This window comes from Nymphaea colorata, chromosome 5 (genome assembly GCF_008831285.2).
Source record: "Nymphaea colorata isolate Beijing-Zhang1983 chromosome 5, ASM883128v2, whole genome shotgun sequence".
Lineage (NCBI taxonomy): Eukaryota > Viridiplantae > Streptophyta > Magnoliopsida > Nymphaeales > Nymphaeaceae > Nymphaea > Nymphaea colorata.
Genome location: NC_045142.1, coordinates 19,220,511 through 19,247,306, shown reverse-complemented (window position 1 = coordinate 19,247,306; position 26,796 = coordinate 19,220,511). Strand labels below are relative to the sequence as shown.

General features: G+C 37.9%; 1 protein-coding gene across 2 annotated transcripts; it reads right to left on the bottom strand.

Moving 5' to 3' along the window:
• Nucleotides 1–2,634: 2,634 nt before the first annotated feature.
• Nucleotides 2,635–20,579, bottom strand: LOC116254085 (transcription factor bHLH140). Of its 2 annotated transcripts, none has more exons than XM_031629161.2 (6): nucleotides 20,329–20,556; nucleotides 20,098–20,219; nucleotides 6,854–7,785; nucleotides 3,744–4,488; nucleotides 3,489–3,659; nucleotides 2,635–3,389 (listed from the first exon to the last, which is right to left on the bottom strand). In XM_031629161.2, exons 1-6 carry the CDS (start codon nucleotides 20,357–20,359, stop codon nucleotides 3,051–3,053), a joined length of 2,340 nt encoding a protein of 779 aa, XP_031485021.1. In that variant the 5' UTR covers nucleotides 20,360–20,556; the 3' UTR covers nucleotides 2,635–3,050. The 2 variants fall into 2 exon arrangements, with proteins under 2 accessions (XP_031485021.1, XP_031485022.1); XM_031629162.2 differs by having other exon boundaries at nucleotides 3,185–3,389; nucleotides 3,550–3,659; nucleotides 20,329–20,579.
• Nucleotides 20,580–26,796: the final 6,217 nt, after the last annotated feature.

Below are 26,796 nucleotides of genomic sequence, written 5' to 3'. Positions count from 1 at the left end.
CAAGGTCTCGACGTAAGGAAGGCCTCTTTGGTATTGACGTGGTTCTTCGGTATCAAGGTACATTTCTCGCCTCCTAGCTTCGACGTGGTTCTTCGTTGCTAGCAGTAGATTCCTTGGTCCCTTGTGAAGGTTGGGCGTGGTTCTCTCTTCCTCCACAAACACGGACAAGCCACCGTGACGTGGTTCTTTGCGGTGAAGGGGTGAGGTCAACACCGGACTTGTCCGTGTGTAGGCCCTACTCGGCTACTCCATCCACACCGGCCCCCTTCGGCAGACCGGCCCCTCCAAGGGCCTCCCTACCGTCGACATGCTCTCCGGTCGAAGAACAATTCAACGAGCCAGCCCCGGCCACAGCCGGACCAGCCCTCCCCGATGGCAAGGCGCACCCTCCCCACGGCACGCATATCTCCACGGTAGGACAGCAGCCAGCTCGCCTCCGTCGCTCCCCGACGTAGAACCCATCGTTAACCTCCCCAGGCTTTCGTGGTACCTCGGGCGGCCACAAGGCGTCCCTCGCACCCGACCGTCCGCCTCCCAGCGCAAGGTTGGTTACCCCCCCGCCTGCCGCCGACGCCTCGTCCCCACATTAGCCTCACTTCGTCTTCGAACGACCTCGGCGGACTCCAGGAGCCGACGCGCTCCCCGCACCCGTCCCAGCGCTCGAGGGAGGTTGTCCCCTCCGCAAGGCGGGTTTCCCCTCCGCTGCCACCCACCGTCCGCGTGATCTGGGGGAACGGTCGGGCGACCCTCGGCGGGGCCTCGGCAGCACCTCAGCCAGGGACTCCCCACCACTTGGTTTCAACCAGGTTTTGAGCAAAACTGCGTTTCTGCATAACCCAGTTTCGTCGTCTTCCAAACGCCACTGAAACTAGGTTTTTGAGCCAAAACGAAGTTTCGGCTTCAAACCCGGTTTACAGGTGTCACCCAAACACAGCCGTACTTGTTGCAGCTTCATTACGGAGTCCTAATCATAACTTTTCCTTCCTTCCTCAGGCCCTCACGAAAGGTAACCCTTCTCTTGTGGCCAGGCTGGCAATGGCATGCAGCTCATATTAAAGTGGTGAGGAACTTAGTTTCGAGAGAATTTAGATTAGATTGCCTATCACATTTTGCTGCTTCCCACCGCCAACTTCTCCTAAATATAATTTTATAGAATCTCACTTGACTGCTTTCCTCCTCCCCATATTCCTACCTATGCTGCAGTCAACCTCTAGACTTTAATACATTATTCCCATCTAGCTCTCTCCCCACATACATTTAACAGTTAAATGGTTCGGTGCAACAACCCACATACATTTTTTTATTGTAAAATTCAGTACAACAAAATTGTTCTAGAGTTGCATATATAGCTAAGATAATCATCTCTCTCTCCCTCTCCCTTTCTCTCTCAATCTAATCCCTATCTCTCTCCACATACATTTCATAACTGCAAACAAAAAAAGTTGTAAATTTTCATATATATCTAACACACACTTTCTCTCTCTCTCTCTCTCTCTCTCTACATACATTTTATAGTTGCAAACAAAATTGTTGTAGAGTTACATACATAGCTAACTCTCTCTCTCTCTCTCTCTCTCTCTCTCTCTCTCTCTCTCATAATTGCAAACATTCTTTACCTAAAACGAATTTCGATTGGATTGCCCATCACATTTTGTTGCTTCCCAGTGCCAACTTCCCCTAAATACAATTATATAGAATCTTACTTGACTGCCTTCCTCCTCCCCATATGATCTTACCTATGTTGCGGTCAACCGCTAGACTTTAATACATTCTTCCCATCTAGCTCTCTGCCCACATACATTTAACAATTACATACTTCAGTGCAACAACCCACATACATTTTTTTATTGTAAAATTCGGTAGAACAAAATTGTTCCAGAGTTGCATATATAGCTAACATACTCCTCTCTCTCTCTCTCTCAAACTAATCCCCATCTCTGTCTCTACATACATTTCATAACTGCAAACAAAAATGTTGTAAATTTTCATATATAGCTCACACACACACACACACTCTCTCTCTCTCTCTACATACATTTTATAGTTGCAAACAAAATCGTCGTAGAGTTGCATTTATAGCTAACACACACTCTCTCTCTCATAATTGCAAACATTCTTTACCTGAAAAGAATTTAGATTAGATTGCCTATCACATTTTGCTGCTTCCCTCCGCCAACTTCCCCTAAATACAACTACATAAAATCTCACTTGACCGCCTTCCTCCTCCCCATACGATCCTACCTATGCTGCAGTCAACCTCTAGACTTTAATACATTCTTCCCATCTAGCTCTCTCTCCCCACATACATTTAACAGTTAAATAGTTCAATGCAACAACCCACGTACATTTTTCGATTGTAAAATTCAATTGAACAAAATTGTTCCAGAGTTGCATATATAGCTAACGTACTCTCTCTCTCTCTAATCCCTATCTCTGTCTCCGCATACATTTCATAACTACAAACAAAAATGTTGTAGATGCTCATACATAGCTAACACACACACTTTCTCTCTCTCTCTCTCTCTCTCTCTCTCTCTCTCTCTCTCTACATACATTTTATAGTTGCAAACAAAATTGTTGTAGAGTTGCATATATAGCTAACACACACACACACACTCTTTCTCTCTCTCATGATTGCAAACATTCTTTACCTAAAAAGAATTTAGATTGGATTGTCTATCACATTTTGTTGCTTCCCACCGCCAAGTTCCCCTAAATACAATTATATAGAATCTCACTTGACCACCTTCCTCCTCCCCATACGATCCTACCAATGCTGCCGTCAACCTCTAGACTTTAATACATTATTCCCATCTAGCTCTCTCCCCACATACATTTTTCGACTGTAAAATTCAGTAGAACAAAATTATTCTAGAGTTGCATATATAGCTAACATATTCATCTCTCTCTCTCTCTCCACATACATTTTATGGTTGCAAACAAAATTGTTGTAGAGTTGCATATATAGCTAAGACACACACACACTCTCACTCTCTCTCTCTCATAATTGCAAACATTCTTTACATAAAAAGAAGCAGCAGATGTAGCTATCATACTCCATCACTTCCTAAATTTTGGGGAAGCGTATAGTATAGTCGCCCATGAGTTAACAGACTTGCAGGGAAGGATGCACTGCACTTTTGGATATGGCACTTGAGATGGGGGATATTAGGATGTGCACTTCGGCACCTGTGACAACGTAATTCCATAGATAAGAAGCTCTCTTCCTTGATGCTGACCTTACCATGGTTTTCTAATTCCTCAATCACATCAACCGAGTCACGGAAGAACGGAGTGTTGAAGGAGTTCCAATGCTTCTTGTGTTTTAAATATGTAGACTCAAAGTCCTGGCTGATGACATGAAGATGCAGCTGACGCATCGAAGGGACCTGAATCAAAACCACAAATATGGACAACTATAATATCTCTGAAACTATTCAGCATTGCAGAAAATTATAGCCCCCAGTCTAGTTGCTAAGTGATAATACCGAATGATATCCAAGCCTGAACCCAGTTGATGGATCTTCAGATGTAAATTTCTTCACCCACCTCAGCCCCACGGATTGCATTTCTTTTAACAATTGAATGTGCTCTTTGCACACATCAGCAAGGCTATCCAGTCCATGCAGTCTAGCAACTATCAGCAAGTGCTTTTTTGCCTGCATGATAGGCAATACAAGAAAGCACTTACGGGCTACACAATGAAATAAGGATGCTTCTTTTCAACTGAAGGTAAGAAGTACCTTAGGGTATAGATCGTAAATCGTGACAGTGGACTCCGATAGTTCAATAACTTCCTCTCTGTGCTCATCAGGATGCATAGCAATGTGATATAGGCATTGTGCCCATGAAGCCCATGACTTGTTATACTCATTAATGCTCTTTTCCTTCCTTTCAACATTTGTCTCTGCACGTGCAGGCATATCCTCAAGTGGTCCATCTACAGAAGAACCAGTGCTATAACGTTTGCAACCAAAAGAACTATGGGACAAGTCACCTTTAGGAAGTACAGGAGACTCTCCTTTGCACTTCTTGTTACTTTCAGTATCTAGTTCTCTTAGTCCCTCCCTTTTGACTTTCTGTTCTGCATCCTTTATGGAGTGATCATTGAGATTTTCCTGAATATGGTTTTCTCCTATTGGTCCTGTGATACATTTCTGACTGTGCTCCACTGGTAACTTAGCAGTCTGAGCAATAGATGCAAAAGAACAAAAAAGAGATGAGTAAGCTCTTCGAAGAACATCACATCCTTTCACATAGTCCTTTCCAAGATAGTTTGGCCTATTTGGGTTCATATTTGGCCCAAGGACATGAATGACATGACTGATGCCTTCTCTTCTAAAGAGAAGGGAATCTGCAGGTAGAGGTACAGCAACAGCATTCCCAGGATTCAGGGTTTGAGCCTGACTCTTGGTTGCACGCTCAAAATCTTCACCAGCAGCATTAAATATGGCAGCATTAACCCCACCTCCACCAGGTTTCAAGCGCCTGCGAACCAAGAAAGTAACATACTAGGATGATGTGCCAGAAAGAATGCAAACATGAGAACCTTGTTTTACAAAAACATTTTTACATTGCATGATAAACCAACAATATTACAACCATGCAGGGAAAACTGTCAATACAGCTTCAATGACAAATATTCACATTGCGCTATTTTTCATTTGTGTTGTTATTCATTAAAAATTAAAATCAAACAGTCTTCGGATGGGTAGAGAGCAGAAGTGCCGCAGTAGATTCTCAGTGTTTTCTTCGTTCAATATTGCCTGATGGAAGGATACAACAGAAGCACCAACTAGCTTCAACTATAGTCGCAAAAAACACACTTTTTTAAAAACATTAAAAACGTGAAAAATAGGTCGGCCAAAAAAAAAAGGTAAAAGAACACGCAAAAAAAAGGTGTTTACTTCGCATTTTTCCCCTTTTTTCCATTTTAGACATTTTTTCAGGTTATTTTAACACCAAACTACTTTGTTTCTATTTCCTAATTTTTATTTGTTATTTAAATACTTATTTTTTTATGTTGTCTTATTAGTTTCTCATTTATTTTATTTTTCCCTAATTTTTAAGATTTTTTATATATTTTTTTAATTTACTGTACTTTCTCGTCTTTTTTTCAAACTTGGCATATTATACCCGAGAAAAACCTCACCATTTAAAATGTGAAAACAATAGTTGTGACTACGGCTTCAACAAGTCCTGCTCAAAACATACAACCTGAAAGAATTAAGAGATACTCTAGTCTAGCAACTTGAGCACATGAAATTTAGGTTTATATTGCACTGCTTCAAAGAGAAGACAGTCTGCCATTGGATACTTGGGATGTTACATTATGTTCCTGGTACCTTGACATAAAATAAAGAACATATCAGTTTGACACATGCATCACCTATAAAATGTAGCATAGAGTTTGGCATCATCTTCGACACAACATGGGTGTGGGTGTGAACATGGTACAACTCCGACACACAACTGGGACCACATTGGGCTTTTCTGTCACATTTTTCCTTTCCTATTTTTTCTCCTCTTTTTCTCTCTTTCTGTCCTTTTCCTTTAATCTCTCACTTTTTCTTTCCCTCCTATTTTTTCCTTCTCTCTCTCTTTCAGTTTTTTTTGCATCACTCTCTCTCCTCATCCTTTTAAAAGGATGAAAGCACGTGGTTGCCCTTTTTTAAAGGATGAGACCAGTCTGTCATCCTTCAAAAAGGATAGCCAGACTGCCAATATCTTGAAAAAACTTATTGTTAAATGTCTAATTTTGAAAAAAACTAAAATGACATTTGAATAAAATTAATTATCACAACAAAAATATATGACACTATTACTTATATATATGTATACATATACAATATATATAGCAGCATCCCCACACCCATTTTTTCTGAGATGTGCCACATTGACACCCGTATCCGCACCTGCACCTCGCACCCACGAGACATAGCCAAAAGATTGACTGTCTCATAACTAAAGGGTTTATCGGGAAAAGATTGTAATAAAACACATCCAATGGCATGCCGACCATATCGGACAATGATTATCCTTCTACACTCTTGCATTGTTGTGGACCAGCCATGCCTCCTGCAGAAATACTGGTTAGGTCTGTCCATAGGCTCTGACGCATTGGCATATGCTAACAATGGGAATTTGGGATAGCCGGTAGTCAAAGTTCTGAGCCAACCTCATGTCATGTATTTTATTGTTGTAATGCACGTGTAAATATACATCTGTATTGTTAGTCCTTACTTTCATCCACTTCCTGAATCCTACCTCCAAAAAGCACATATTCTTGGGTAGTCTGATGCACAAAGACAGTGCAGATTAAAATTGTTGCTTCAGCAAGAACTTCATAGAGAAGCCACTCACATGAGGCCAAAGAAATCAACAAAATCTTACAACACGTAGCCTGTAGCCTGTACCGTGAACACTCCAATTGACTGTGTAACATATCAACACGTATAATTTTAATGAAAAAGTAGTATATTTACATAAAATCCAGGTGCCACACAGTGTCCATGTGATGCAGCTCGAATGAATGTTAGAGGTACTTGCTTAGAGATAGAACACCTTAGCCATTTAGTTGCAGAAGAATAAGTACACAGAATTTTTCAAGTGAATGGTAATTATATACTAAGAAGCAGTAATTATATACTAAGGAATACACACATAAATGCATAAGATATAAAAAATTCAATATATATTTTTAAGAATACAATCTACACAAGCCCGTCATTTGTAAAGTATAGATTAGACTGCCTTGAACTATGTACTTTAGATGGGATAAAATATCCATTTCTGCATTAATTTTGTAGACAAATTGAACCAATGTATGTAAAAGATAAAAAAGAAAACTGACCAGTTGGCAGCATTTGCAATTACATTACACCTTAAACATTCACCAGAATAGAGACGAGTAATGTCACCAACAAATGTACAGAATCTTTTTTTATCAATCTTCCTCTGGACAGCTTTAGCATTGACCATAGCCAAAATCCTTGACTGTTCTGTTAAGTCAACGAGAACCAATCTCAAATTCTCTGTCTTGCTCAAGAATTCACTGACCTCCTCAACGATAATTTCAGATGCTTTCTCAAGACTAAATTGGAAATCAGAGGTTGATATTGATGGAAATGCTAGTGTATAGTAATCAGCAACAAAGACATCCTTAGACAAATTATGTCTCCCTTTAACACGTGTATCCAAAAGGCCAGAGGATGGAATAGGTTCTTTCAGTTCTTCTCCACTGGGACCCTCTTTTGCTTCTTTATCTTTTTCAAAATCGGAAACCTGACAAACATCGGCATTTTCAGATGGCTGTAACTTCTTTAGAAACTTCATTATACCAACTTGAACTTTGGCATCAGAGCTTCTCTGACCAAAACATCCAGGTGTAAGGCTATCTGATGGGCCCAATTTCCTATATGTATCAACAGAATCTTCAACATCAGCTTCGGTATGGCAAAAACTAATGCGAGAGAATCCTTCATTTAATTTTGGCATCTCTTTCTTCTGGAGCATCCGGTTTACAACTGCCGCAGCACTGCCACCTTTCAGACCTCCTTCATGTTCAGTACGCTTTACTGACCGTGCAATGCACAGTTGAGCAGGAAGATCAAGGACTACTGCGTGCACATCTGCTTGCTGCTTGCCAAGCTGAATGAACTCAGCTCTTTGCCCTCTTTCTAAATTGCACCTATCAATAAACACATTTTTTCTTTCCTTTAATGCATCAGATGCTTTTTTTAAGCACTGGACTTTCGTCCCAGCTTTTCCATTAGCAATAATGTCCTGAAGGATAACAAGAAGTTGCATAAAGCACAAAAAATATGTAAGAACCACATAGAACAAACAGAAAACGTGGAAAACAAGTAAACTTTAAATAATCTATTACATCTACCAAACAGAAAAAAAGCTACACAAAAAACTTATCCATATCCAGAAGTTGGACATGAGGAAAAAGCCATGCCTGTCCAATGGACTCTAGTAAAGATTTTCCCCTAGGTTAGACTCTCACAAAATATAATCTGCAGGATGTAAACATGAAACGTTCTTCTATTTTGAGTATCATCCCTCCTAAGAAAATAGAAGAGAAAGACTTTATAATATGTCATTCAAGGACTTATAATATGTCATTCCATTATGACGTTGCTTGCCAAAAAGCTCATTCTCTTGTCAAAGATGACCAATGTACTACTCATAGAAGTCTGCCTTGATTGTTACATAGAAATACAATGTTGAAATTGGTTTTACAAAATAACAACAGAAGGATCATATAGAGGAATGCACATCGAACTGGTGTCCTAAAACTCACCAAGTCAACTTGCTGACTCAGTTGACTAAGGTCAACTCAGCCCACTACATGGTCAACCCAGTAGCAGACTCATTTATGACTGAAACTCAGCCTAACTCGGTCATGATTCCACTTGACTTGGCCACAACTCGGAATCGGCCAAAACTCGGTTCGATTGGGTTAAAACTCAATTGACTTGGTTGAGACTTGTTTGACAAGGTGCAAAGAGGTGATGAACTTTGCATTTTGTAATCAACGAGGTGATTGTTTACTAACTAGGTCAATTACTTAATTTTAACATGAATCTTCTAACATAGTGAATACAAAACTTTAGAATTATTGTTCATTTATTAAATTTGCATTTTGCAAATGGAAAGTAAAATTGATTAAGCTTAATTATGTAGTTTCTTCTCATCACATGAATAAATACGACATAGTTATACTTGTTGTTACATTGACTTATTTCTGAGTTACACATGTAATCAAATCATTCTATAATCTCCTTATATTTAAATGACAAGTTATATATAAATATAATAGTTAATGATGCATCATAATTTTATACAATTTGGCATGCATTCATCCATGTTTTAATTACTAAGAAATCATGTTAAACATTGTTTCTATTGATAAGAGTTTATGCTTTAAATTTCATGTGAAATAGGGGTAAATGCGGACAAATATCACATATTTGTTGAATCGCAACATTGCAAGAGATCCGGATCCAAATCTAAGGAGTCAAATGGGTTTAAATTCGGATCCAAGTCAAACCAAGCACTAGAAGCATATATATTGAAGAATTCATATGTAGAATAGCTCAAAACGTAGCTTAATATAGGATAGAAGTTTGATATATAATGAAATTTTGATGTTTTGAGCAATTTTCAAATGTTTATGAGGCTTTTGGAAAGAGGGAAAAGTAGTTCCATATTTTCCTTCACAAATAGAATAAGTCCTAGAGGAATGTTTTGCCTTTTTGGTTAGTGGAGTTCTAAGTCTTCCTTATTCATTCCTCAAGCTTGTCCAAGAGAGTTTTCATTATCAAGCTGTTCCTCCACCAAGGAAAGTAGGGTTCTCATCCCAGTTAGTCATTCCTCTTCTTCTTCTTCTTTGTTTTCCATCTCTCTTGTGTTTTTCGCCCAACTTGGGTGTTGTTTTTAAAGGTTGCAACAGGTTGGGAGGAGATCCTTGGGCGAAAGTCAGGTTGACATCACCTTTTGTGTAAGCAAAATTTGGGTTCACACTGCCGGCACTCCACCTCCTTCCTTCCACCTCTCCTTTTGCCCGTAACTTATTGGAGACTGCAAGAATAATATCATCCATGATATGGGGTGTGTGAAGAGTATAGAACTATGCAGCCAGAGACCGTAGGAGTCACGTGTCATCTCATCCCCTTCATCGGAGCATCAACAAAGGTTGGTGTTTCTTGTCTTCCCTTTTCTTCTAGGACATTGCATATCTATTTTATCATGTTCTGCATTATTTCTTTTTGTTATCGTTCGATTGTCTTGCTAAATCTCCAAACCTTTGGTCGAATTATGGATGGAAGACTGATCAATGGCTTGTGCCGGACTAATATTCTTTTATATATATGCTTTAATGTCAATGGCCGATAGGTTGCGTGAAGTAGGATGATCAGATTTTCCTTCTAACATATGTATAATACTATATAATTTATATAATCTGTATTTTTCGTATATATATTTCACATACTAATTGATAGAGAAGAGGGAGATGCCGGCAGCAGCCCTGTGACTGTTGCTTAGCTCTCTTCCTTCCAAGATAATGATCTGCTAATTTTCTTGTACATAAATATGTAATGATTTTTTTTTATTTAGAGTAGTGTTGTGGTCTCTAGGGTAGATCTAGGGTCTGTTTCTATTGAGTTTTAGTTATATTAGGATCTGTTTTATTTATTTTATCTCTGATCTGTTTTGTTTTAGTTCCAACAGCATGTGTAGTTGCTGGTTGGAGTTAATGTGCTTTAGGTTTCTGCGTGTGATTAGAGTCCACATTCAGTTGGCCGCACTAGCATGCATTTTTTCTTATATTCATTTACATATATAGAGTTGCATATCAGAACCTGATTTAGAGTATGGTCTTGCTGCATTTTGATTTTCATCGCATATAGATTTTCAGGCTGCATGATCATTTTGCACTTGGCTGAAATTTCTGCATTTTCCAGCAGACCATCATGATTTCCTGCAATAACTTCCTCATTCATGGCTAATACTGGCTGGACAGTAAGGGTATGTGTGTGATTAGGTGAAAGATTAGGGGTACTACAGAAATAAGTTACATGGCAATTTCCTAATGCGATTAGTGAGGATTTGGGAAACTAACACATTTTAATATTTCCAATTTTAGAAAGTCAAGGAATGCGCCACGTTGCATTTTTTTCTAGTCTATGTCAGATAACATATTTTTAGAAAGTGCATAAGTTTGTATTTTTTTTTTTATGTGGGCTTTAGAGAGATCCTCTAGATGATGTGGTCTAGAGACTTCTCTCTAAATCATGCGTGCTATGGATCACTTTCCCCATTGGTTGTTTTCTAACCTTTAAGTGATTAATTAGGTAAGTTAGATTTGTCAAAATATGAGAATTAGAAAGTCAAATTAGAAAAAAGGAAACTCCTTAAAACAGGTAACTCCCCTAATTAGTCGGAGAGGCTAACTAGGGTTGATGTCAATTTAGGCAGCTCCTAAATGGCATCAACATTAGGAAAGACTTTAACTTTTAAAAGCTGCTGACCTGATTAATTAGGCAGTTAACATAAAAATTATATATTTTAGGATTTTAATTTCTTTGACCTATGACAACTGAGATAGGACATCCATGGTGGTTGAGCTCCACCATGGCTGATGTGGCTGCCATGTTGGATGCCCTAGTGTCCACCCGGCATCCAATTTTTTAATTCTTATCTTAATTAACATAGCTAAATATTTAACTAATTAATATTAACATACACGATATGCATGCACTTAGTTAACTAGTTTACTAACATATATAGGTTGGCAATTGACTTCATGCATACATCATTAGGTCACATAGAGGTCAACATCTCATCCCCCCATCCATGTATAGCCCATGTGTTTCATGCATGCCGTGCCATGACTCATAAACATATACACATCAAATGATAGTATCAACTATCATGTTCAGCTACATCACATATAACATACATACATCTCAATATCTCATATTCCGATCATGTGAGCATGGCATGACATGTCATCGCACCATGTCATATACATAACATCATTCATCCATCTTATTCCATGTGCATGCATATACATATAAATGCATTCATAAGCATGCCATTCCATGTTAGACATATCATATTAAACACACATATGCCATCCTCATGCATATAGTAGGTGACATCATCTCACATCATTATACCATTATTAGTTAGGGATTCACGCATGCCATTTAACATATTTTATGCATAGAAATACATGTAGAAACATGCATATACATGGATACCATCATATGCTATGCATGTTGATATGTATGGTTTATGTATGAATCATGCATCATATCATATAATTAATAACTTTACGTTCTTTTTATGGCAATTCTCATGCATATTCTGGGTTGATTCCTCGAAGTGTCAGCTATCATATGGCACCTTTTTCATTGATAGTATGTGTTAGTGCTAGTTCATTTCTTTATACTTAGGATTAGGAAAGTTTAGTGATGGTTTAGAAAGAAATTTATAGCATTTGTTATTATTTTGTTTTTTATTGACCTAGGTTATGCCCTAACTAACATTACTTTCTTTATTCTTCAGGCTTTGTTGATGCTCTGGCATGCGTGGTGCACAACTAGTGCATGAAACATTAGCATGGGGTCATTAAGAAGAAGTAGCTTAGGATTATCTTTGATTTTCTAGTGTATGGACCTATCTTTGATGTTTTGATTTGTAAGAGTTACTTTGATTTATTCTATTAGGATACACACTAGTTGATGAATAAAGTTAAGTGTGGGAGTTATTTCATATCTTTAATCATGTTCCCTGTGGATCGAACCATACTCACTACTTCAATAGAGTTGGAAATAATTTGGTGTATATCTATACTTGAGTCATCGGCTTTACCCACCAAGTCATGAGTCAAGAACGGATGAGTCAGGTCTCGAGGCAATAGGTTTTTAATATTACATCAAACAAGAAAAGAAACAAACTTTAACAAGATGGTGAACTAGATTTGAAGATATATGTCTTTGAAAGGGAATCAAAACTTACCACATTAGACATTCCTCACCTAAAAATCCAGCATAGGACCAGAAACTGACTGGTGGAAAGAATGCTGCAGAGTGCAGACAATAAGAGACAAAAGTGTAACTAAACATGGAGGACTTAGGCTTACAGAGGCCAGCAGAATTTTGTTTTTCCTGTTTCCTCTTGTTAATATATGATCCTGATATCAATTATAATTGTCTCAACTATGTCACATGGGTGCGGGTACGGTACGGGTTTGGGTATGGCGGTACGGGTTCGGATACAACAATTTTGAAAATTGTGGGTACGCGGGTACGACCAATTTTATATTCTCAAAAATAATAAAATGAAAAAAATCATTAATATATCATTTATTATATTATACCATTGTCACAAAAAGCGTGTAAAGTATTATACGGCGAGGAATTTCTCGGGTATAATACAGCAAAGTTGTATATCTCGAGAATATCTTGGGAAAATCTCAGCAAATCCTTAAAAAATAAATAAAAAATCCTGACAATTATATAAAAATAAAATAAATGAGAAATTAAAAAAACATTGAAAAATGACTAAATAAGCAACAAATTAAAATTAGAAAATAAAAACTAACAGTCTGTCAAATACATAACTAACAAAAGTTTATTGCCTTCATGGCTTTATAACACAAATGAAGTCATTATTCACTTAGAAAATGAAAAAAACATGTCCTAGTCTTCATCCCAAGAAGTGGAGTCATTTTCTTCATTTCTTGTACACCTTGAAGTTCTTTGTCTTTCACTTTCATCAATATTTTCGTCTTCTGAATCTTAAGATAAGTTTGCCATATCAATATTTAAATTTTCTTCTTCAGACCAAATTTGTTAATCTTGATGGAGCAAGATTGTTTCTTTTCTTCGTGTTAGCAGCATCAAATGCACTCCAATTTCTTTCACAGGCTGATGCACTGCATGCAGTGTTGTACGTATCGTACGATACGGGGCCGTATCGTACGATACGGGGCCGTATCGTACGATACGGGGCCGTATCGTACGATACGGGGCCGTATCGTACAATACGTATCGTCGCGTTTCAAAAATGCGATACGATACATACGTATCGTCGCGTTTCAAAAATGCGATACGATGCGGGGCCGTATCGTACAATGCGATACGATACGGCTACGATACGGTTACGATACGTACGATACGGTTATGATACATTACGATATGGTTACGATTCTGTACGATACGGTAATTTTTATTGATTTTTTATTATTTTTTGAGAATTTCTTATATTTTTTCTGATTTTTTTTTAAATACGATATGTTACGATACAGCGTATCTTAAAGCCAGACCGATACGGCTTACGATACGCTTTTTACAACATTGGCTTAAAATTTTGATTGCTATACCTTGAAACACAAGAACAAAAGAACCGAACATCTCCCACTAAATCCCTAACATAATTAAAAAACAAAACAAAATTTAAAATTATAAGTGCATAACCAATCATCAATGTTGAAAACATAGAAAGAAAAACCAATAAAATGAGAGTCTGAGACACGTAGATGCGCAGTATGAATAACAGTCATGGCTAATCCCCCGCTAAACAATGTAGGATTTTTATTATGATATTTGACCAACTCATTAGCTAGTTCAGAATAATCTTCACGACGAACAAGTTTTTTTGTCACTATGTCCAAACCCTCATGAACTTCTTCATCCATTTTTTCCATTTTATTCCAAAATAAATGAGGACTTAAAAAAGCAGTTGTAGCATGTATTGGATTGCGCAAGTTACGATTTCATCTCCTATTAATTATTTTTCAATATGGCATATATTTTTCCTTGTTGTCCTTACTTGCAGTCTTTACAACTTCTTTAGCTCTATCAAGTGCCTCATACAAATATCCCATAGTGGCTCCTTCTCCATCTACCATTTTCAATACTTTCACCAACGGTTCAACAAACATGATTAATTCTTTTCCCATATTCCAAAAATCTTCATTTTGAATAAGATATGTAATCTCTCTTGGATGATCTTTTTCCACTTCTTCTTCTACAAGGCTCCAACCATTGGAGGCAAGCATAAACCTCAAATTTTCTTCTTGTTTTAAAATAGAATGTAAACAAATGAAATGAGAAGCAAACCTTGTTGCACTTGACCTTTTCAACTCTTTTCCCTTTGTGTAAATTCTCATTATATCTAAAGCTTGCTGCTTATTGTATATGAATTTGACAATTTGTCTAGCTTTTGTCATGTTAGATGCTACATTTTCCAAAGTATCAATATCTTCAAGCATTAAATCAATGCAATGAGCAGCACATGATGTAGTAAAAATATTTGAATACCTTTCTTCAAGGACAAGTTTTGCCTTTTTGTAATTGCTTCCATTGTCTGTCATAATCTATATAACATTTTTTGGCCCCATTTCTTCAATAGCTGAAGATAAAAATTCAGTTATAAGTTATGCACTTTTAGGAACCTTCTACAACCAAAATATCGTACCTATTGGACAACTTACCAACAAATTTATGTATGATCTGCTTCTATTGTATCCTTCTAAATATTTGACATAATAGTACACCTAAATTGTGCCCATGTAGCTTTTGTTTCTTCAATATATGCTTCAACCTCTTTCCTTGCATCATCTAGTAGACTTCTCGCTGTTTCACTACTTGGTGGGAAATATCCTGGGCCATGCTGTGAAACAGCAACAACAAAATTCTTAAAATCATTCGATTGAAGTAAGTTGATTGGTAGATTGTTCATAGTCATAGCTTTAAAAAGGAGCCTATCAATATCATCTTTTTCTTGTTTTTTGAACATGATTGAAATTGTTTGGTGTTGTCCTCATCCTTTAGTAAATGAGTTTGAACTGGAAGAACCTAAGTATGCTCCACTTCCACTTGAACTTATTAGGTAGCTTTGCATTTTTCCCTTTTTTGTAGGCCTCTCGTTAATATCTTGACAAGCGTTTAGTGCCATTTGTTTGATACTTTCTAGCAAATTCTGACATATGACAACATCATGACATTGAAGGCCTGATAAATGATACTTAACCAGGGTGATTTCTCCTGCATATTGTTCTCCACAAAAATTGCAAACCAATTTTCATTCTTCATTTAATTCTCCATGTTTCCAGAATATATCTTTGCCTTTAGGGATGATTAAAAATACACCACCTAAACCATTCAACAAGTTAACAAATTAAGAAAGAATTAAAGAACTTCGTTCAAAGGACTTGCAATTATGAAGTATATATATCTAATTATCTATAAATCTACAGCTGAAATCATGTTACAGCTTGCAAAAAAAGATAAAGATGAATAAAACAGAGCTGAACACTGCACAATTACTTTTCCTAGCTGTTACAGCCTATTACTGCACGATTCTAAGTTTCTAACATAATAAAAGTATAAAAAAGAGCTAACTTACGTCCCAACACCATTGATGCTCGACTAACCAACAAACAGATTATAAGTTTATAACAAGCTAGCTTAGGTCCCATAAAATGAAGAGACAAACCGTTGATGCTTGACTCTCATCAGCCTCTGGCGATTACCGTCAGCCTCCGGCGACTCCCGTCGATCTGTGTGACACAGGTATGTCTGTTTTGCTCAGGTACCCGTGTCGGGTAAGTGGGTACGGTGACACGGGTACGGGTACGGCTGCATTTTAAAATTTTTAAAATTATATTTTCAAACTTAATTTTTTCTCTAATTTTTTATTTTCCTTCTTTTATATTTCCCTTCCAATAAGATTCTATATTTTCCTCTCATTTTTCTTTAATTTTGAGATTTTTTGTAGATTATAAGACTATTAATGTTTTTTTTTATTTGATCATTTTTTAGAATTTAAAAATTTGCCGTATCCGCGTACCCATAATTTACAAAATCGCCATACCCGTACCCGTACCGTACCCGCACCCATGTGACAACTGTCGATACTCGACTCCCGTTAGCCTCCGGCGACTCCCGTCGACCCCTCTCAGCGTTCATCCGTCCGGCGACTCTCCTCTCAACTTCAAAGTCCACTTTCAAGTTCCATCCGAATGAGAAAACGAGAATGAGGATTTCGATTTTAACCTAAGCCCTCTTTTTCTACCTAAAAGTACATTTTTGTCATTAAAAGGGGTGATCAAGTTTAAAATAAACCAACTTTTCTTCAATATTACATGCGGTGCCATTATTTTAAAATACATCTCGCACTTTAAAAAAAAATTGTGCGATAGTTTAAAAAACATAAAAAACGGGTATAATACGTATTTTTTATTTTTTAATGTTTTTTTTTAATGTGTCTAATTGCCGTTTAATTCGCAGGACTGCTTTTTGGTGAATTTAACGCGTTTTTTTTTTTATTAATACGCGTTTTCTGTGACAATGTATTATACTTTATATTATCCTATCTTGAGGAGGTTTAGAAAAAACAATAATATATTTTGTTTAATTAGATTTAAATGATTAGTTTCAGGTTTAGCTTAATGTCTAATCTTAGTTTAAGAGATCTAATCCCTCATTAATTGGGTACTTAAGCTCTTAAACTATCAGTAACTAAACTTAATCATGATTACCATAATTTAATCTTGATTAGCCAATTACTAATCTACCCCTGGTCATGGTTGAAAATTACAAGTTTGCCACTGACCAATGACCATAATACCCCCTCTTACTAGGTCTTGAACTATTTTAGAGTCTTAAACTCTAGTTTGACTGCAAATTTTGTAACCATCAGACATCCATTTTCCATCTGGTTCTAAGTTGTACACTTTTTATATGTATTATTAGTTTCAAATTCTGATGTAATGTCTTAGCAATACTCACACAGAAACACAGTAGGGTTCAAGAACTTTTAGGGCAAAAATTGTAACTCATAAACTGTTTCTGATGCTAAGAAGCTGGATGTTACATTGCGCGTACCAACTGAAGATGGTCATTTGCACAGAACTGATGTTAGAAACCCATGGAGAGGTATGCCCAATGCTGGAAGTGAGCAGCTTCAACTGGAGATTCAAATCATCTTACCGATGACAGGTGAAATAGCCAAAAAAACGCCTTTCTTTTGTTGTTCATAGTGTTCAACATCGACTATCCTATTCCTAGGGACCATGTGAAGAAGCATTGACGCCTTGGGTACCTTTTCCTATGCTACCCTGACCTCCATTGGTGCCGTTAGCTGCCAGACAGTCGGTTATCATGCGTGGAGGTAACCTGCAAGACGTGGGTGCAGGCAAAAGGGGCAGATTCCTTACCCAACAGCAAGGAGGTCGACCCCCTACCCACAACCAGTTACTCATCATAACAAAGCATTTTGATCTCAAACTATGTCACATGAGTGCAGGGCGCGGGTGCAGATGCAGGTGCCGGCACAGTGCGAGGGTGCAGCGAGGTGTATGTATATAATACATTTATTATATATACATATATATATATGTATTCATAATGTATATAATTTTAGTTTGTTTCTTAGCTTAATCTGTCCTTTCTTTTTACTTTTATTACAGTACATAAAAAAAGGACAGAGAGAAGAAAAAAAAATAAATAGAAAATATTTTGAACATGCATAAGAAATGATGCAGTTGCGGTGTGTGTTGGAGCTGCACCCATATCAGCACCAGCACCAGCCTCGTGTCGACACTGGTGCAACTCCTTTTTTGAAGAGTTTGTGTGACATAGATCTCAAATGGTCACAAAAGTGGATATGAGGTATTGTAACAACAATGCTGAAACCACCAAACCCAGTCACAAAGCAGTCGTAGCCTTACCCCAAAGCCATGAGACTATGAGGTCATTATATTCTGCTAATGTGCGTCATTTATAACATTTCCCTCATTGCTTAGTGGGAGAGAAACCAAAAATTCAGATTCAACAATCACAGAGAACAATTTAATTCTACTGGTTGTGATTTTTTTACTCAAGCTGATAACAATGACAAAAATAATCAGAATGGATCATATCAAAGACAAGGAAACTAAAAGCAGCAGAATCAGAATCCCTGTAAGGGGAGGAACATACCAACACCTTATACTGTTACCATTTTAGTCAAGCCTTTCAAGCTGACGATATTGCAAAAGTTTTGGCCACTATGAGAGTTTCAGGAGGAACAGATCAGGCATGGTTCATGGACACTGGTACAGTGAATTATATCATGGCTAAGTAATATGATTAAGGCAAATCACTATGTTTCCAACCATCTTATGACTAGTGAACCTACACTTAAATCAGTTCAAGTATCTCATCATCAAATCAGCAAAAATGATTATGATGAGTTGATGACCAACAAAGGAAGCTAACCAAATGCATGATGCAAGTCAAAATATTAATGAAGATACTACTGAAGGGTCTATTATAGAAAAATGTGCGTACTGGTTTGAATATGGATTACATGGTCAATAGGACTAATTTAAGGCCAGAATTGCTAAGCCCAATCCCTTATGGTACCCTCCATTCCTAGTGAACCACAGGCTCTTAAGGTTGCTCTTTCACACATTGGATGGGTCAACACTATGAGTGAGACCCTTCCAATTAACAATCCTTAGCTTTTCGGTTCCCCATACTAAAGAGATGAACCATGCGGAAGTAAATGAGTTTTTAAAAATAAAATTGAAGAGCAATGGCTCTCTTGAAAGACAAAAACTATATTAGTTGCCTAATTGTTTGATAGAATACTTGAAATTGACTTTGTTGAACTTTTCTCATCCATTGTTAAGCCCACTGTCGGTGGAATTATGTTGTCTCTTGCTCTACATTATAATTGGGATATTCATCAACTCGGTGTTAAACAACCTTCTTATGTGGATGTCTCCAAGAGGCAGTTTCATCATAAAAACCAGTAGACTTTCTAGATCAAACCAAGCCACATCATATTTGTAAGATCAATAAAGCTCTCTACAGTTTGACTTTGAAACAAGTGGCTAGAGCATCGTATGATAGACTTGGCACATTACTTTCATCCTTGAGACCTTTTTAGTCTCCACACATGTATTATTAGCCCATATCAGCCACTCATGTCTATCAGCCAAGTTCCACAATAATTTGTTGAAGCCAAATATGATGGACACGGAGTTCTAAAGATGATAGTACATCCATGAAATTGGCATGCTCGCATGAAGTTGACCCATTAAATCCACAGCTTGGGGAAAAAAACTCAGGTTGCTTAAAAATATTGTGGAAAAACTGTAAACGGCTTTTCGTACAACAGGCATGTTCCAATCAGCAATATAAAGTAAAAAACTAGTAGTTCACCATCAACTCGGGACATATGGTCAATAAGTAGCACGTAGCATCTCTGAACAAAGAATAGTTATTCCTCATCTAATCCACTAACTGGGCAACTGCTTAGCTTGGAAAGCACACCAAAATCGATCAGAGACGATAGCCCAATAAAGAAATAAAACCTCTGGGCCTCTGCAGAAACGGCAGACCTCGAATTCAAGTGTTCAATGAAAGAACAAACATTTAACCACAAACAAAACCCAACAAAATCCATCAAACACGAAAGTTCAAGAAAAACCCACAAACATAAAGATGATCAAATCCACCTGTCGGAAGAGCCGCCAAATCCCACCATGGGCAACAAGGAAAAATAAGAAAAAGGGGATGTACTTACCTGACAGACGCGAACCCATTGCCTCAAAGCACCCTTCATGACGTTATTGCAGAAGGTAGACTTCCCGCTACCGGGAGCTCCCACTAGGATCAGGACGATGGGTTTGCCACCCTCACAATTTCCTGCAGAATCTCTTCCCCATCAATTACCAAAATGATAAAGAAAGAACGGAATGGCAGGCCATAAACGCGAACATCAAGAAGATGCACGAGAAGGCATTCCATGACCAACCTTGCCAAACGCCGGATTGCTCTGCAGCCATTATGGGCAAGGTCTAAACAAACATCCGTGCAGCCAACCACACCGCGATTATGGCTGGGGCTCTTTCAGCCAATGCACAAGGCCGACGCTTACGCCACACTTGATTCATCTCATGGATGTGCTAAAATACTGCGGCCCCGGATAGTTGAACCAGATCGGAAGAGAGAGTGGGGAAAAATGAAAGAGCCGAAAAGAATGCCGGAACGACGCTCAACCTTGACTCGTCAAGCTTGGACTAGAGCTCGAGCCGGGTCATTGTTCATGACTCGACTTATTTATATAGCCGCGTCGAGTTTGAGTTCCCTGAACTCGGTCGAATGGTTCTAATTGTTGTGATTTTCTGGTTCGTATCGACTCGTTTTTTAATACTAAACTGATTTTCAAATTAGTAAAAAAAAATTAAAAAGAAAAAAAGACTCATCGGGTTGACGGCGGGAACTCAAACGCCCCGTCGCTCCAACCTCTTTCGAGTCCATCACTCCCGTTGTCCCTGACTGCCGCTGCTCCCGAGTCTCTGACGGTCGACCTCCAGTTTGGCGTCCTTAGCTTAGCAGCTCCAGTGACTCCTCTAGCATCCCCGGTCGGTCGTCACTCCGTGAAGCATCAGGTATCTCTCTTAAATTCCCTCTTTCTCTCTCTGATGAGGGGTAGGCGGTAGACGAACTGCGAAGAGTCTCTCGCCGCCTCGTGCTCCCTTTTCTATTCCACCAGCAGCCATTGCCCATGGGCCCGTCACTGTTTACGATGGCTTCCGATGGAAAAAATAAAGAAGGTATTGATCCCTTTTCTCTTTCACCGGCAACCATCGCCCATCGGCGCATCACTGTTACGATGTCTGTCGATGGAAAAAAGATAAGGATGGTATCGATTTTGTTCACTTTGGGAGGCTTATAATCATATTTGGGATTCCATTTCAGATTCACAAAGCAGGTTGGTCTGTAAAGTGTTTTCCCCATAGAGCGTATTAGGAAGTCAAGGCTAGCCCCTTCATGTATTCAACATGCTTAAGTTTTAACCTTGTTATATTAATGTGAAAATGGCTAATATTTTCTTTTTGTTTTTCTCTGTGATACTTTGGACTAAGTGGAGTAGTAGTGGCTAAGACTTAAGGTTGTTGCATTCCATGTTAAGGGCCCTTTTTGCATCTGCATTTTCAGGATTCTGCTTTCTCGGTTGAATTATCTAAGGGAGACGTTTCAGATAAAAGAAACTGATTTCTTGACTTTTGATGTTCTCTTTCCTTCACATTGCTTGTGGTTATTTTCTCTCTGTTTTTAGTTCAAGTTCCCTAAGTTCTCTTTGGTTAGGTAATTGTTCCATTTTGTTAGTTTCATTTGGCTTGAAGGCTGAACTTTACTTTTTACTGAATCTTTTTGTTGAATATGTATTTTGTAAGAAAAATACCTTTCATCAGAGACAGGCAGCATAGTGTGCTAATTAACGTTCAAATGCATGCTGTAGAAATTAAAAGCATCAGAAAAGTAGCTTATTTGACTCCTGAGGTCATTCTGATCAGGCATACACGTCTAGTGATTTTTTTATTTTAAATATTGTATTACTACCGTATGATGCTTTATGAATTTGGATGCATGTCTGGGTCAAATTATCTATGTGGTTATGTGCTTCTGAGCTCTTATGCTCTTATGTATATGTATGCGTTATGTCATCATGAGCCATTCTGTTTTCAAGAAAATGATTGTTCATCCAAGTTCACTTAAAGCTAAAGTTTAAACAGAAAAGCATAGTGTGGAATATGCACTAAATGGATGCTAAGAATTTGCTTTCAGAAAATGATTCTTAGTCTGTTTATTGGGTTGCGTGATCTTTTCAGCTTTCACAGTTTCATGCCAGATAATGTAGTTATGTAGTCTAAGCCTAATTTATACCAAGTTGTTGCTGCATGACTCCCATGAAGGTTTTTGGTGCTTAATTGGGTGATGCATGCTTTCAAACTTCCAGTGTATGATTAATGTTGAGACATTGTATCTCCACAATGAGAGGAGGAAGACTAAAAAAGCAGTTGAAACCAATGTTATCCGTATCGTACGATACGCACGCGTATCGTACGATACGGATCGTATAGGTCGAAGAAACCTATACGATACATGTTCAATACACGATACGCGTGCGTATCGTACCCGTATCGGCCGTATCGTACGATACGGGAGAAAACATAAAATTCTTTATTTTTTAAAAGTTTAAACACTCATTCCTCTCTCTCTTCTTGTATTTAAAGACTCCAATAGACATAGGAGGGAGAAATTTTGCGTATTTTCATAAAAATTAACCGATGATTTATCGATTTGAGAGATATCATCGTTGAATCATGAAATATGATAACTGTATGTTTGAACTTATAAAATTCTGATGTAATCTAAGTCCTAAAACTCCAAGACTTAAGACTCTAAGTCCTCAAATTTTATAAAATTTTCAAGTTTAAAATTGTGATAGATGCTTATTATGTTAATTTGAATATTTGATTTCTTATTTTTGAATGTGTTGTTGATAGTATACACATGAATGTTCCTTATGTATGATGATCTTTTTTATATTTGAATACATTTTTTATTTTTCTTGATTTCTGATTTTTTGTTCATTGTTTTCAGATTTTTGAGAATTTTTGTCTATTTTTTCTGATTTTTAAATATTTTTTAAAATTAAAAAATTAATTTTACGATACGTTACGCTACGTTTACGATACGTTACGATACGGCGTATAGGTCGGCCCGACCGATACGCGATACGCTACGCCTTTTATAACATTGGTTGAAACAATAAGGAATTAGAAAGAATATATTATTAGTGGATGATAAATTGTTTTCTTTTTCCAAAGGGATGGGTTTGATTGTTGTTCCAGTCCCCGCATGAAGCTGGAAATATTTGAATACTAGAGCAATCTTTTAATCCAAGTGTTACACAGCTTTTGACACTCTTTCCCCTGTTCTGTAGGCTGTTCAGGTGGTTCTTCTTCTTCTCTCTGTACATTTCATTGGTGTTCTCTTCAGCATTGCCTTGAGAACTACCAACCCTTATAGCTTCACTGCATGTTGCTCTACCACGTACCATCATATGTTCTCTGTTTTTCATTCATTTGTTTGTTTTTGATATGTTACCTGAGATATGTAAATTAAGTTTGTTTGCTATTCTGCTGACCCCAAGCCCCTGGCAATGGATGTCTTTTACTGGAGAAACAACTGGTGTAGTGATATTCAACCAGTTGTTTGTTGAATTCTTATTTATTTTAAACTTCAATCCAAAATCCATGTATGGATGTACCAGTTTTATTAGTTTTTGGACAATAGACATGTGGAGCTCTACAATGAGATACGGACTTCAAATTATTCTTTATCTTGCAATGGCATCAAAACAAATCATAACTTTAAAAAGTTATACAGGAAAAAAAAAAGTAAATTCATTGTGTTAACGAGCTTCATTAAGCTCATTTCAATGACCTTCAAACGAGCTCAATGAGGTTAACGAACAAGAAGATGAGAACAATTAGACAGAAACAAGTTTATTGAGCCCATTGAGTCGATCTCAAGCAGAAACAAGTTTATTGAGCCCATTGAGTCGATCTTGGGCTTGATACTGTACTATTGAGTCGATCTCAGGCTTGGCACTGTACTATCAAGTCGAGCTCGAGTTTCTTCTATAGAGTTCGACTCGAGTTCAAGCTGATCTCGAGCTCGAGGTTTCATGAGTCTAGCCAAGCTGGAGCTGGCCTAGCTCAGGCTCGACTCTACTTGTGTTCATGCCTACATATGGTCCACGTGTTTCTTTTCCCGGCACCATTTAAATCAGTTGATCACCTAGTCAATATAATTTCAAAGATTTGCGCTATCTAAAAAACTTATTATTAATGAGTAAGAACATAAAAGATCAAGGACTTGTGATTGGACTCATCAGGAACCCGGTCCATAACGTGCCATGTCTAGGCACCCTTAATCTCTTCTATGGGATCTTTTAAGAGGTCCTTCGTCAATTGCCAATAACAAGTGGTTAATCTTATGCATACATGGCTTTTCGTCTTCTGATGGACTAATGGGACGTTCGTAATGCGAACTATATAGGAGATGCATGATCACACTATCAACCACTGCACACCATGTTTCACAAATAGTACACTACTGTCTAAAAATACACAACCTGGCATCAAAGTGGAGACTTAATACATAACTTGGCATCGAAGTGAAGAGTTTCTATCTCTTCTTTCATCATTGGTTGAATGATGTATTCGTGTAACTCTAATCCTGTGGACCAAGTTTTTTAGAACGTTAGCCAAATTTCTCACTCTCTTAGACTTCGACTGACCATGCCTCCCTGACGCAACACAGGCAGCAGCTAGCAGGTTCTCTCTCTCTCTCTCTCTCTCTCTCTCTCTCTCTCTCATATCTCGGCTATCGACGATGCGTTTCTTTTCTCTAGAAACCCTTGTGGTCATCAACAAGGGTGTCTAGAAATGACACCAACCCTTCGTGGTCATGACTTCATTGCTCTTCCACAATCAAGAGTATATCACAATTGCTTGTCATAATAAGCGAGCAGAGCATTTGATAGGTTGTTTCCACTGATGGTAGGATTGCACCCCACCCTCCTCGCAGGCAGACATTTGGGAGAATCGAGAAGTTTGTGCAGGTGGGAAGGCTTACTATTAACACACTGACTAACGTTAAATGAAGCTTGAGCCAATCAAATGACAGGCTTTTCCCTTCAGCAACCGTTGAGGGTTTTGTGTTGATGCCCTTAGTGAGGGTTTTTATCTGCTAAAATCCTCAGCCAATCTCTGTTGAAACCCTGGTTCTTGCCAAGAATTGATGTTTGTTGAAACCCTTGGCAACTACCGAGGTTTCTATGTTGAAAACCTTGGAGAGGGGTTTTCTAAGAGCAAGTTTGCGTGTCACCGTGTAACGCCACGAGCATATATATGCTGGGGGATGGACTCTGCGACCAATATATCAACTTTCAATATTGACCTTTGTGACAAAGAATGTACAACATGCATATTTACTTCAATGCCCTAATATCGCACAAGCATAGCAAATTAATATACATAAAGATTAATTAGTGTAACTTGTAATAATATTGCAGCTTATTCAGAGAGTCAAAAACCTTATACTCTCTCAAGAAACAAGCTAGCAGCATGAAAACCTGAGCTTTCAGACGGGTGTTTGATTATAGCACACGTAATGGGACTCGGTCGCTCTGCCAAAACAGAGTTAGAGAAGTTAGGGAGGGACCAAAGGTTAAGGATCACCGTTCTTTTCTAGTCCTTGAGACTCTGGAACTTTGGAAACCGACACATACGGTTCATCGTCCTTATCTTAAAGAAGCTTTACTAGCAACATGTTGAACAAGTTCAAACTAGGCTTATGGCTTTATGGGGATGTCGCAAAAACTTCAGAAGAGAACTGTTTTTTCAAAAGAAGAGCTGCCATAGGCATTTAGTCAGAAAACGCTACCTGCCGAAATTCTTTGAAGCAGATTAGATCATCCAGTGGTAACCCTGTTGAGGTGAAACAACCTCCAGGATGTAGTTCTTTCATGAGTCCTACCCGCCAATAAACATGATCCTTCCTCCTTGATGCATCTATTGGAGCCATAATCAATCTATTATCATGATTCAGTAGAAAGAATCACCTGTGGCTACTAAAAGGGCAAGAAGAAAAGAAAGCTGAGTCTACACAAAAGTTCAGGCCTTGGAAATTGACATTATAGATATCGTGGTCCTTGAAAACAAAGCAAACGGCTTCTATAAGTCAAACTTGTTTTGATTTTCTAAAAAGGACATTTTTACGTTATTTGTCCCAATTGCATGTATGAAACATTAAAATGAGGCCCTAAACAAAAGAATTAAGGCAAACTTTATAGAAAGTGCAAAAGCGATGAACCAATCGATTAGGATATAACATATCAGAATGTCAATATCACCACACAAGCACCTAATCAAAGAATCTTGCGCACAGCAGTAGACAATGAGTTTTTGAGACGGGAAACTTAGTCCCGGACAAACATCCAAAGATAAGATCCTCTAATTGACCAATATGAAAGCAATTTTTGAGCCTATAAAGACAAACATTTGAAAAGAATAGACTTTGCTGCTTCAGCCAAAAAGAGAGTAAATGTTTTGTAGTGGCAAATATGGCTGTATAAGAGAAAGAGAATTAAAAGCAGAAACAGCAAAACTTTTCAGATCCCCCACGGGAAGCATATAATCTCATACAAGATTCATAAAACAAATCAGACGAACATAAAATAGCACTTTTTGCTCAAGAACAATCAACAGCTCAAATGCAACTCTCAAAAAGCATCGGACTCCTTTAGTACTTAGAATACAGCAACTGAGAATGGGAAACCGAAGAAAAGAATGATAGAAGGTTCACAGAAACTAAAACCAAGAAGCTTTTGAACTCAATCTTTTTAGAGGAAACAGACAGCAAG